This window comes from Aedes albopictus, chromosome 3 (assembly GCF_035046485.1).
Source record: "Aedes albopictus strain Foshan chromosome 3, AalbF5, whole genome shotgun sequence".
Classification (NCBI taxonomy): Eukaryota; Metazoa; Arthropoda; class Insecta; order Diptera; family Culicidae; genus Aedes; species Aedes albopictus.
Window position 1 is genome coordinate 150,878,406 of NC_085138.1, and position 12,676 is coordinate 150,891,081.

At 35.6% G+C, this 12,676-nt stretch overlaps 1 protein-coding gene across 1 annotated transcript in view; it reads left to right on the forward strand.

The window, feature by feature from the left end:
• The first annotated feature begins 6,436 nt into the window (after positions 1 to 6,436).
• Positions 6,437 to 12,676, forward strand: part of LOC109431912 (myophilin) — a 119,212-nt gene continuing 112,972 nt past the window's right edge. Inside the window, exons 1-2 of the mRNA XM_019708218.3 lie at positions 6,437 to 6,575; positions 7,010 to 7,186. Coding sequence (XP_019563763.1) covers positions 7,133 to 7,186 — 54 coding nt within the window. The 5' untranslated portion in view covers positions 6,437 to 6,575; positions 7,010 to 7,132. The remainder of the gene's footprint in view (positions 6,576 to 7,009; positions 7,187 to 12,676) is intronic.

Below are 12,676 nucleotides of genomic sequence, written 5' to 3' on the forward strand. Positions count from 1 at the left end.
GCTCATTTAAACCGTTATAACTCAAAAGTTTCTCCAAAAACCACCTCATAACAAAATGTTGTTGAAAAGAGAAAAGATAGAGCTACTATTTACGGTTATAAAAACATGGGTCGGCCATATTGATTTTAGCCGCCATCTTGGATTTTTTTACCAAAACTGTTTTTTCACCATGTTGGCAACCACCGATTTTCAAAATCTTTGCGTCAATCGAAAGCGGGGACATTTTTACACAACATATCAAAAATTTAGAGATGTATATTTTTCCTATCAAAAGTTATTTGCACTTTTGTTAATCATGACACGTTTTCTTCATACATTTCCTTGCGCACCGGCAACGACACCCAACAGCATCAAAGTTGGCGCCTGCTTGTATACACAACGGCACCTGCAGCCAAATTAGGGAAAATTAGAGGTTCGTTCCCGTTTTTGACTGTTTCTCAATGATGCGGACATTGCTTTTTAAAGTTGTTTGGTGTTTTGAAAAGCTTAAACCTTCAGCTTTCCATTAGTGGGTTCAGATTTCAAATAATTGTTCGTAAACACTGCGAAATAACGCTGCATTTATGTAAACAACCGGAACCTGGCCCAGTGCGCTACCCAAGTAACACACTTGTCACCGAAGAGTCACGGCGGCGCAGGTTTTTGTTGCGCATAAGTCACTATGACTTTTTTCTAACAAATAAACACTTACTTGGTAGAAGTAAGTCACAGTAACTTCTGCGCAACAAAAACCTGCGCCGCCGTGACTCTTCGGTGACAAGTGTGTTACTTGAGTAAAATGTCATGATTTACAAAAGTGCAGATAACTTTTGATAGGAAAAAGATACATCTCTAAATTTTTGATATGTTGTGTGAAAATGTCCCTGCTTTCGATTGACGCAAAGATTTTGAAAATCGGCGGTTGCCAACATGGTGAAAAAACAGTTTTGGTATAAAAATCCAAGATGGCGGCAAAAATCAATATGGCCGACCCAACTTTTTATAACTGTAAATAGTAGCCCTTTCTTTCCAACACAACAACATTTTGTTATGAGGTGGTTTTTGGAGAAACTTTTGAGTTATAACGGTTTAAATGAGCCAACAATTGATCAAAATCGAGGGGTCCGCAAAAATGGTTGTGGCTCTAACTAACGGGGGGTCCATCAAATTGATAAACCAAATGCATTTTTCTTACTTTTTTAGGGGGGACTTTCAGAAAATCGCCACCTTAAACATTTTTGAAGACATGGTGTAAATAGTGGGACGGTCTCAGCGAGAGTTACCCAAGTCCTTTTTGTTCGCTGGGGTCGTTGCCGTTGGTCTCGGTTCGTATTATTCTGTTGCTGATTTTCCGCTACAATGGTTTTTTTTGACGGCTGGCTCGTAGGGCCTGACACCAACCCCCTACTTTCCGGAGGACCATAGTGCACAGTTGAGCTTAGAGTCCTTCCCTGGCACTCGGACGTAGATCAGCCGCCCCTAACATGGGGATCAGACGCTGTTGTGAGCCGCTCCTCCTGGAGAACAGACGCTCAGGTTTGCCTAAGCAAACCCCCCCTTCCCTGTCAGCCTACGACCAAAGTTCCTACCGGGGTTGGTTACCCGATCTTCCCTAAGGTTGCTCATAGTTTCCGGCCGGTACCGCGTGGAGGTAGGGATAGGAGTTGCTGGGCAGAGGCTAGTGGATCACAATGGGATCTGAATTGCGCAGCATACCCAGCCTTTACCTTTACCCAGCCTTACCCATAGCAGGCATTCATTGAAAGGTATAGACACATTCTACCGTGACGTTACAACGTTTTGACGCATTCGTAGTCAGATTTTCCACTATAACTCATGAAAACGAGCGTAAACCTTAAAATATTTTTTCATATTCGGATTCCTTGTAAAATTTCTGATATATTTGCCCTATTGAACATTTAGTTTTCATTAGAAAAACGTGTTCAAAATGCGTATTTGTAGCGTGACGTTACAACGCGCTAGAATTCGACCCTCTCTAAAGCGCTACCAACATCTTAGAAAATCTGCTCGGATTTTTATGATATTCTGAATTTTATTTCCACCATTGAAATTTATTGGTTTGTTCTTCAATTCAATGGAATAAAACATTTAAAATTCGGATTTGTTTTTGGATAATCGACTTTTACATTTCGTGACGTTACAACGCCCGTTCAGTTTCAAACAGGTTTCTGCTCGCGTTGTAACGTCACGAAAATGCACATCATGTTAGAATCAGAATAATCAGCCAAATATACCCGAATTTGTGAATACATCATTGCATTATCTTCACTGCTTCAAGGGGGACTTTATTCTATTGAAAATCCGTTTTGTGATAAATGGCTCGGAGGGCCAAGTTATTGCTATCAGTAGTATGAATACTCCTTCATGAAGGTTAATGACACCGGCACCCATCTTCGCTTTAGTATCACCCATATTCTTCTAGTTTTGTTCCAAAGACTAGCGCGCTGAGATCCATTATTTCACACCACCAGATATTTAAAATTTTCAGCATATAACTCATCACGCCGTCAAGATGAGACACATTCTACCGTGACTTTACAACGTTTCTACTCATTCGTAGTCGTGGATTTTTCACTATATTTCATAAAAACGATTGTAAAATCTAAATAATTTTTTCATATTCGGATTCCTTGTAATATGTTTGACCTGTTTAACATAAAGTTTTCATTAGAAAAACTTGTTTAAAATGCGTATTTGTAGCATGACGTTACAACGCGCTAGAATTCGACCCCCTCTACCGCGCAACCAACATCTTGAAAAATTTGCTCGGATTTTCATTTTAAACTGAAAATTCCTCCCACCATTGAAGTTTATTGGTTTGTTCTTCAATGCAGTGGAAAAAAAAACATATGCATTTCGGATTCGTTTTTGGATTTTCACATTTCGTGACGTTACAACGCCCGTTCAGTTTCAAACAGGGTTCTGCTTGCATTGTAACGTCACGAAAATGCGCATAATTTTAGAATCAGCATAATAAGCCAAAATTGCCCGAATTTGTGACTTATTATTGCATTATTTTCACTGCTCCAAGAGCAACTTTATTCTATTGAAAATCCGTTTTGTGATAAATGGCTCGGAGCGCCAAGTTATTGCTATCAGCAGTATGAAAACTCCTTCATGAAGGTTAATGGTACCCATCTTCGGCCTAGTACCAACAATATTCATCTAATTTTGTTCCAAAGACTAAACCGTTGATATTCATTACTTCGCACCTCCAGATGTTTAGATTTTGCACAGAGCGGTAATGATTAATCATTAATTTAATCATGATTATTGATTAATGATTAAGATTAATCAAAATCATTAATCATAATCACAAAAAAATCTCATTTAATCATTAATCATTAATTTTAATCACACTGTTTTTGCAGTCTAATCATTAATCAGTAATCATAATCATAAGAAAAAATATTAATCAATCATTAATCATTCATCACCAAAAATGATTCATCATATAAAATATTTGATTCAATTTAAATTGGTTCAAATGCTATTCTTAATAATATAATTTATTATTCTTTATTTCAAAAATCTCCCGAACAGAGTTATCTTTTACTTTTGAAACTTCAAAAACATGTTAAACAATAAGTATGTTTTAATCATTTCCGGTTTTTTTGTGATTGATTAATCATGATTTTTAATCAATGAGCCATTTTTAATCATTAATCATAATCAATAATCACAGATAAAATCAATTTTAATCATTAATCATAATCTTTAATCAACCTAAAAATCAAATTAATCATTAATCATAATCAATAATCACCAAAATTGGAATTTTAATCATCAATGATTAATCATGATTAAAATTTTTGTTAATCATGAACGCTCTGATTTTGCAGCATAAAACTAATCATGCCGTCGAATTAAACATTTTTTCAATAATTTATGCAACGTCATTGATTCAATTAAAAACACTTTAAGATGTGCATATAGCCGAGGCGGTAAACGCACGGGTATTCAGCATGACCATGCTGAGGGTGACGGGTTCGATTCCCGGTCGGTCCAGGATCTTTTCGTAAAGGAAATTTCCTTGACTTCCTTGGGCATAGAGTATCTTCGTGCCTGCCACACGATATACACATGCAAAATGGTCATTGGCAGAGGAAGGTCTCAGTTAATAACTGTGGAAGTGCTCATAGAACACTAAGCTGAGAAGCAGGCTTTGTCCCAGTGAGGACGTTACGCCAAGAAGAGAGAGAGAGAGATGTGCGAGCAGTTATTGAACCAAAGACATACTTGAGGATCTGCATACCACTTAGGGGCATCAATTTCTGTGTTTCCAGAAACAAATAAACCTAATTCTGACAAAAAAAACATCCTATATATGTCAGAGATATTATTACTTAGAGAATTAGTGTCTTTGGCAAAGTTGTTTGATAAGTCAAAAACTTACAGCTAATTAAAAGTTAACAATTGTTTACAAACGATTAGAATTTCTCAAAAAGTTTTCAACAAATTTTGACTAATTGAGAAATTATTTTTTGGCAAAATTCTTGGGCACTTTATAAAAAGTTACAACATGTTTAATATAAATATAAATATTAAGTGCATGATTTTTCAAAACTTCAACTACCACTAGTCAGTTAGAAACTTGAACCAAACGGCTTTTAAACTGAAAATTCTTGACAAGATAAACAACTTTTCCAAAGACATCAACATTCTTAAAGTCTAAAGTCTAAGTAATTACAGTCCTGAGATATATGAATTTTAATTTCGTAGGTGTTACGTCTGTTTGTCGGTGATTCTTGTTATATCAAAAATAGATGTAATACTGGCGTAATATCCATTCCATATATTTCAAGATCCTAACTATTTAGACAGTTGGTGTCCTCGAAAAAAATATTTGGCTGGTCAAGAACTTTCAATTGATGGGCTATATGATTTCAAATCCTTCCACTAGGAGGCGCTAGAGGGCATACACATTTTTATTTTTACTTATCGCAGGATCGTGATTAATTGGAAAGATGGTTGCTTCATTAAAGTTGTTTGGTAGATTAAGGACTTTCAGTTTAATAGCCGTATGTATTAATTTCTGCCACACAGTGGTGGTAGTTGCAAATTTTCAAAAGCATGCCAATTTTATTAACTTTCCAGGACGCGCGCCATCAAGCAACCGTTAGTGGAACTTTAAATCCAACTACATATCCATCAACTGTAAGTCTTTGGACCAATTTAATAAATTTGTATTTACGTCAGTGTTTCGTCTGTTGGCTACTGATATCACAGAAATTTTCGGTTTGAGTGGTATTTAATTACGAATAAAAAATTTTACAATATCACAGTACAATTACATCGTAGATTTTGGCCAAACACCATCTCCCCCGTCCTTCAAAAGTCTACGTAGTTTATGAACAGGCAATGGTACGCAATTTATAAACGATATCTTGAAAAAGAGTCCATACACAACGAGAACGAAACTGTTTTGAATATAGAACTACGTTTGTTCAATTCAGAAGCCGTCCAAGCCAGAAATATTTGGTCTTTTCCACAGACCTTTTTTTCGTGACGTTACAACGCAAACTTCAATCAGGTGAAACTCAGGCTTCCGTGAACCGATTCTCTTTTTTTTAGTCTCATTTGAAAGATCTTTTCGAGTACAAAGAGCATACAAAATTTCATATTTGTAACGTTTTCCGTATTTGAATAAAATTTAAAAATGTTGATTTTTCGTGACGTTACAACACAATAAAAACCCATACTATGACCAGCCATATTTCAGAGTTGTAAAGTCTTCCGATTAAAAGTCTTTTTATGCTTAAAAATCTACATACATTTATCTACAAATGATGGAAGACTTTTGAAAAATCAGTGTGTTGGTGTTCAAAATACGACAGTTTGGATGAAAAATGTGCCTAAATGACTTAAAATCACGATTTTAATGTTAATCTTAATCGTCGATCAATTTATATTTATTGTCATACTAATATCATGTCGAATACATTTTTGGATGGCAAAAGTAATGTAGAATGTGATAAAAATGTCAAATATGCCATAACTCAACTTTGAAAAATTGGTATTGATGATACGGGGCCCGTAGAATGTGTCATAATATATCATTTTTGCATGTAGTTTTCATTAAAAACTGTAACCACTATATGGAGGATTCTTTTTGTGCCGGTCACTGTACCCTCCCTCCAGCCATTCTGATGATTCTGGTCTTTAAATCTACAATAGAGCTATCACCATCTAATTCCCGGAATGAATCTTTTTGCAGTAGCATGGAAATGATATTGCAGAAATCTTTCTTACATAATACCTACCGTCGACTGAGTTTGTAATGTTGTTAATAAGATTTTTTTTTCACCGACCAAATTTCGCCATGACCACTTTTGTAAACTCAACTTGTATGCAACTTTATCGTTGATGTTTTTCTCTTGTATAAATTTAGTTCATCCTCTCACTTTTCCAGAGCCAGAGCAGATTTTCTGCAGCACTGGAATTCTCTCTATGCACTTCCAGCGAACGAAGGAAGGAAACCAGCAACAATCGCACATTCGTCAGTTACAAATGCTTCATTCGCTCCGGATCGGTTCAGTTCTTCAAGTGCCGTGCTCGCGTAAAGACGCAAAAGTGTAAGTTATCTTCCCTCGCCTAAAGGCTGTGGCTCTGTGGACTGAAGACTCTGTGAAGTGTGTGACCGTGGAGGAGATATAAAGATACCTATTGACCCTATATAGTGCTGTGTGCTGTGTTACTCAGTCAAAGTGTTACATTCACATTATCTCCCATTTCCGTGTCGTGTCAATCAGAGAAACAGCTGTGATAAAAGCGAACACTCTTCTTTCTCCAATTTAATATACTTGCGTACTTTGGTAGATTTGGACGAGCTTGTATGTTTTTGTTCCTATTTTCTTATGGGATTATTGTCATTGAAGTAATCGTAAATTATCCCTCTTTCTGTTTGATTCGCGTAACCACCCATCGGAACAAAAGGATTGCTTGTCCGGATCTACCGGTTTCTCGCAATACATCTCACAATAATTTTATCCTTTCCTTTCGCGAAAAGTGCCAAACTAGTAAAAAACCGCGCAAACCTACCACCGATCGCAGCTTAATCGAAAGCACCTCCCAATTAGTTCAAACTCAACTACTACCCAGCAAAAGCTAAACCAACCAGCAATCTACAATCATGTCGGTCAACCGTGCTCCAAAATCCGGATTCGCCGCCGAGGCCCAGAGAAAGGTGAGTCGAGAGTTGAGTGCATGTCACGGATTTTTCTTCTTTTCCTCCGTGCTCCTATAACTAACTCTACGGGCACGGGGTTCAGCTGCATTGAGTAATTCGATTGAAAGACACGAAGATATGCAACAGCAACAACAACAATAAAGGGGGGAACGTCGGGCTTGATGAGCGTTTCAGAGTGGATAACCTCTGGGTTATAGATTCGGTTGTCAAAAATACGAAAAAAAACTAAGGAATGTAAACCTTACAGTTTTTTTTTTCATGAAGAATGGCCACCCAAGTACACGGTCTAAAGTTTATATGTATTAGACAAATGTACCGTAAAATGGGGTATCATTGATCAGCGGGGTAACATTGGTTGACTTGACCCACCCCATGAAATGTTCAAACAAACATTTTTCATTGAATCGGTTTCTGCTTACGGATGGTACTTTATAATCTGTTATTACTTAGCTATTATTGGACATGGAATTCATGAAAATTGAGTTTCATAAACATTAAAACGAATCGTTTTTTTTTTTCTAAACTGTATTTCGTAACGCATTGAGATGCATTCTCAAATATTCATACTTGGCATGAACGCTAGAAACAATTTGAGGTTCACCGAATTTGAGGATCACTGAATTAATTCAAAATAGTATCCCAAATTTTTAATTTCATACATGAAAATTTTATAAAAGTGTTCCATTTCTATAAAATATACGATTTTTTTAAACAATAAAAAATGCCTACCTTTATGGCTAGTTTCCACTTTGTACGTACTGTGCAAAAAGATAGGACAAGTAATGGTCAAGTAATGATTCCGCTTCAAAATTACTTGTGCAGTTCGCAGATGGCAAGTAAGGAAAAAAGTGTAACACTCGTAACGCCTCCCGTGCGAATCAAATGGAGCTGTCACTTTTCCTTGCGGAAGAATAGTCCGCGCTATTATTCCGTAAGGAAAAGTAACGTTTCTCCCCATACTGGATCAGTTGTCAAAATTACTTGCGGAAAAAGGTGGAATTTTACTTGAGTGCTCTACTTGGCAACACGAAACTTAGCTTTAGGCATTATTCGCAGATTAGAGGATTTTGATTTTAAAATAACTCAAAAAGTACATAACTTGTAAGAATTTGAGCAACGTATTTGAAAAGGGGTCCTGATTTCAGAAAGTAAGGGTGTTTTTAACAAATTTTGATCAGTGTTTCTCCGGATTACGGTACCAGTTTCTTGGAAGCAAAAATCCTAGCGAAAGTTCATAATTTCATTATGCCAAAAATTGCCCTTTTTGAAGCCCTCTCATTCCTTTGTTACAAATAAAATTTTTCAGTGAGCCCGAAGTGCGTGACTCCCACAAGTAATCTTTGAAGAAATCAATAGATACAACTAGATGTAATCTCTGCTAGATAAATCTGATAGAAATATTGTTTGATTATCTGGAGAAGTTTTGATTTTATGGTATTCCTGGTTAGATGCAGTATGAGCATAATCATTGATCGTAGATGATGGGTTCAATTCATGGTTGCTATTCTGTAATTAACCAGAACAATCGAAACTTCACAAAGAACCAACAAGTTATCACGGGCTTATCTTATCTTCAATGTATAGCTTATTGAGTTGTTGATGATGGGTGATACTAAAGAGCGACATCACCTCTACATCTCCATACCCGAGCAGGGAATGAGAACTAATTGAAAACAAATTGAGTTATTAAGATATTACAAATTTTGATAACAAAGTGAGTTTTTATTTTGTATGACTTAAGTGTTAACATAACAAAAAATGATAACACAATAATATACTGAAATATCTAATTGAAAACAGAATGAGTTCTCATTGGTAACAAATTGGTATCTCATTTTGTTATCCACATTCTACGACTTGATATCATACGCAATTCTCAGGCAGTTATCAAATCTATAGGGTAATACCTAAAAATTAATAACAAATTTAGTATTCATTTTGATATTTTATTAGGTATTAATTTACATGAATAAGTAAAAATTTTAATGAGATTTTATTTAAATTCAGAAGGATCTCGTGATTGAAAACTTGTTGTGTTTGACACGATATCATCAGAATATGACCCCTATTAATGGCGTAGTATTATCGATTGTAACATTAACATTCAATCAGTCATTTCTAATATGAACCTACACGAAGAAAAATTGTATGGAAATCGGATATGATTTCCTCATAGATATGCAGCATAACTATACCATGATTCAACTAAAAGATTAATGATGGACATTCAAGTGACAAAGAAAAGTGAATTTGGAGTCACAGGACAACTGCACGTAATATTTTTGTATAATTATATTTCAGCTTTTAATTCTAATTATATACACTGCAGTAAAACAGATGTGGGAGGTGTTCACGACATCCCAGAGCAACAGGCATCGGGACTCAAATTGAATTACATCGAGCAACGAATTGAGTCGCATTTGGCTTCTCAGCTCTTTCCCTCGTTACCCAGGGAAAAATTAAGGCATTGAAAAAATAAGGCATCCGATTGAAAAAACATTTTACTACATTAATTCTATCGGGTTTGGCATAGTCTTCTGGCATAATGGTCAAATGGCATAATCTGGCATAATAGTCGTTTAGCATAACAATAAGTGAAATGGCATTCATCATTTTCATGTATGATAAATATCTGTGTTATTTTCAAAACTGTATCAAACATCACGGGATTCAACAATTTGGTACGGAGCTACAATGAATCTTTAACGCGAGAAAACTTTATAAAGATAAAATATGTGACCTTCAACAGTAGAATGATCGTGAATTACTTCGGTTGGCCATATCCAACTTTATTTGTCTTTAATTGAGAATTATATGCCAAATGAACATTATGCCAATCGGCTATAATGCCAAAGGACTTTGCGCCAAACGACCGAAGGTGTGAGAAAATTTTGAGTACTGTGGAACTCTCGTTATTTCCTTACGAAAGCGCAAATGGTGCAGTTTTAAAATATAGAACTGCAGAAATAATCACCCCGTAGTTCAAATTTCAAAATATTTGGCAATATGTTTAGATTAAAATAACTATTATCGGGAAACTTTTGTATTCTGGGCAGTTTTGTTCTCTTCGTCATGGAAGGCTTTTTTTGAAACCTGTTGAATTCAACGTTGGCCTTAAATCTTTGCCAACCAAACTGAGCTATACGACCAAAGTTTAGGCAATTTGGCCGATGAAAAACCGCTCATAACGAAGAGAACAAACCTGCCGATATCAACCAGTCCCCCTAAAAAGACTTATTAAAATTCAAGAAAATTTAAATCAATAGACAATCAATTTACACCATTACTCAGAATCAGCTAATCATAAATTTTGTGTCAATATGTAAGTACAATACTCAGGTAGATTTAACAAATATTTTGTTGATGATGAAGTCGAGTCAAGTACAAGACACTGAAGATGACCTTACAGTTGAGGTCGAAATACGTATCTGTCAAAGGATGCAAATTCTAATTCCACTTAACAGTACTTCACCCGATTTTCTTTTTACTTAAATATTTTGTGAATATAATTAATAGGGGTACTGACGAAACAGATTAAATTGCTGCAAAAGCTTTGATTTTCTGCTTATTTGAAATGTTTCATGATTTTGCGAATGAAACAATCGAAGATTGCCTTGAAGATCGCGACGTTTAATCATTTTAATTAGTTTACGCTGTTAAGTGAATCCCCCTAATGTTAATAAATAAAGCATATCAAACCTATTTTGGATTTTCGAAATCAAATCTTGTTATCATCAGTATTTGAAATGATAACAAAATGATATCTCAATTTGATATTAACCTTTACATACCCGACCCCGACAACTAATTTTGAAAATGCTGGCATTTCGTCAATTTTCATCCGATTTTTTTGAAGTCGCCCTTAATCGATCATAAATTTGTGCAAGTTCATTACACTCAAGTGGTCATGTAATATCCGGAACCATTCCGGAGATATTCTGGTTTGTACTGGGGTCAGGGGGTGGGGGAGTTGTCTGTTTTGCCACATGACTAAAAGTGATTATTTCGTGTGTTTTTTTTTTTTTTTTGTTTCTTTATTATAGAGGTTTTCAGGGCCTAAGGCTGGTTCACCTCTTCTTTCGTGTGTTATTATGTTTGAGAGGCCCTCGCGGAACCTATTTCAGGTTTCGAAATCATTAAGCTTGATATGTCGCAGGTCATGTTTTGGATGAAAACCAGAAGAGTCCCCAATAAGGCCCCGCGGAACCTGTCACGGGGATCCGGATGGGTCAACTTATTCAAATCTAGTTATCGCAGTTGTGTTTCATTGTTCGCAACAAAAATCCGCTGAAAATCGATGGTTCAAACACAAAAACACACGAAATGATCATTTTTAGCCATTTCGGCACTCCCCCTGCACCAGGCCAGGCGCACACAAATCAGAAAAGTGACTTTTACCAATGCTTGTTATGTAATTTTCTATCAATTATAAACATAAAAACTAAGAGAAATACAGAATTTCAAGTTTCTAACTGATGTTGTTACAAAGATATTGTGCATCAAAGTTAAATAAAACTAAAAAAACGATTTTCGCTAAAAAAAAAACAACATATAATTTCAAATTGATATTTTATAATTAATATCATCATTATCTATTGATTTCAACACATCATTGGCAAGGTAGTGAAGCAAGCTTTCCAACAAACAGGTGGTTTTGTGAAATAGTTGAACAATTGTAAGAACAACGGTAAAAGAAGAAGATGAAGTTGAAAAAGGTATGAAATTCGAATTTTGTTATTCGGCATCTTTTTTTTCCTACACATTCCCAGTTCCAAAATCAGTTTAAGGTTAAACTTTAGGTACACACTTACGATTTTCAATGCGAAACGCTGCGGTAAATTGCGATCTTGAGAGATTCAGCGTTATTTTTCACATGGGACCGCCCCTTGAGATTAAACGACAATTCTCAAAAATATTAAGCAAATTCCCTTTGAAACTCATTTTTGCAGTTAATCTACAATATTTTGATCATTCCAAGAGAAGAACACAAAAAAAATAAATTAAAACAAACAAATCTATTTTTTTTAATATATTATCAGTAATTCGGCCATATTAAAAATAGTTTGCCCTTTTCATAACTTGATCGTGATGCTTAAAAATCTTCATTAACAATATATTTTGGCCGAACCAACTACAGAAAACTAAGAAATCCTCGAAAATGTGATAAAAATATTTTTGTCCGCCTGCTTGTATGGGAATCCCCCATAGTGCCCTGACCCCAGTACAATCCGTAATATCTCCGAAATGGTTCCGGATATTGCACGGCCACTTGGGTGTAGTAAACTTGCACCAATTTATGATCGATTGAGGGCGACTTCAAAAAAGTTGGATGAAAATTGACGAAATGCCAGCATTTTGAAAATCAGATGTTGGGGGTTGGGTACGCGAAGGTTAAATAAAAACAATTCGGAACGAAAACTTGTTTTGATTTCATTTTGTTATCGATCAATTTTTTTTTTCTGACTATACATGTCAATGGTTGCTCCT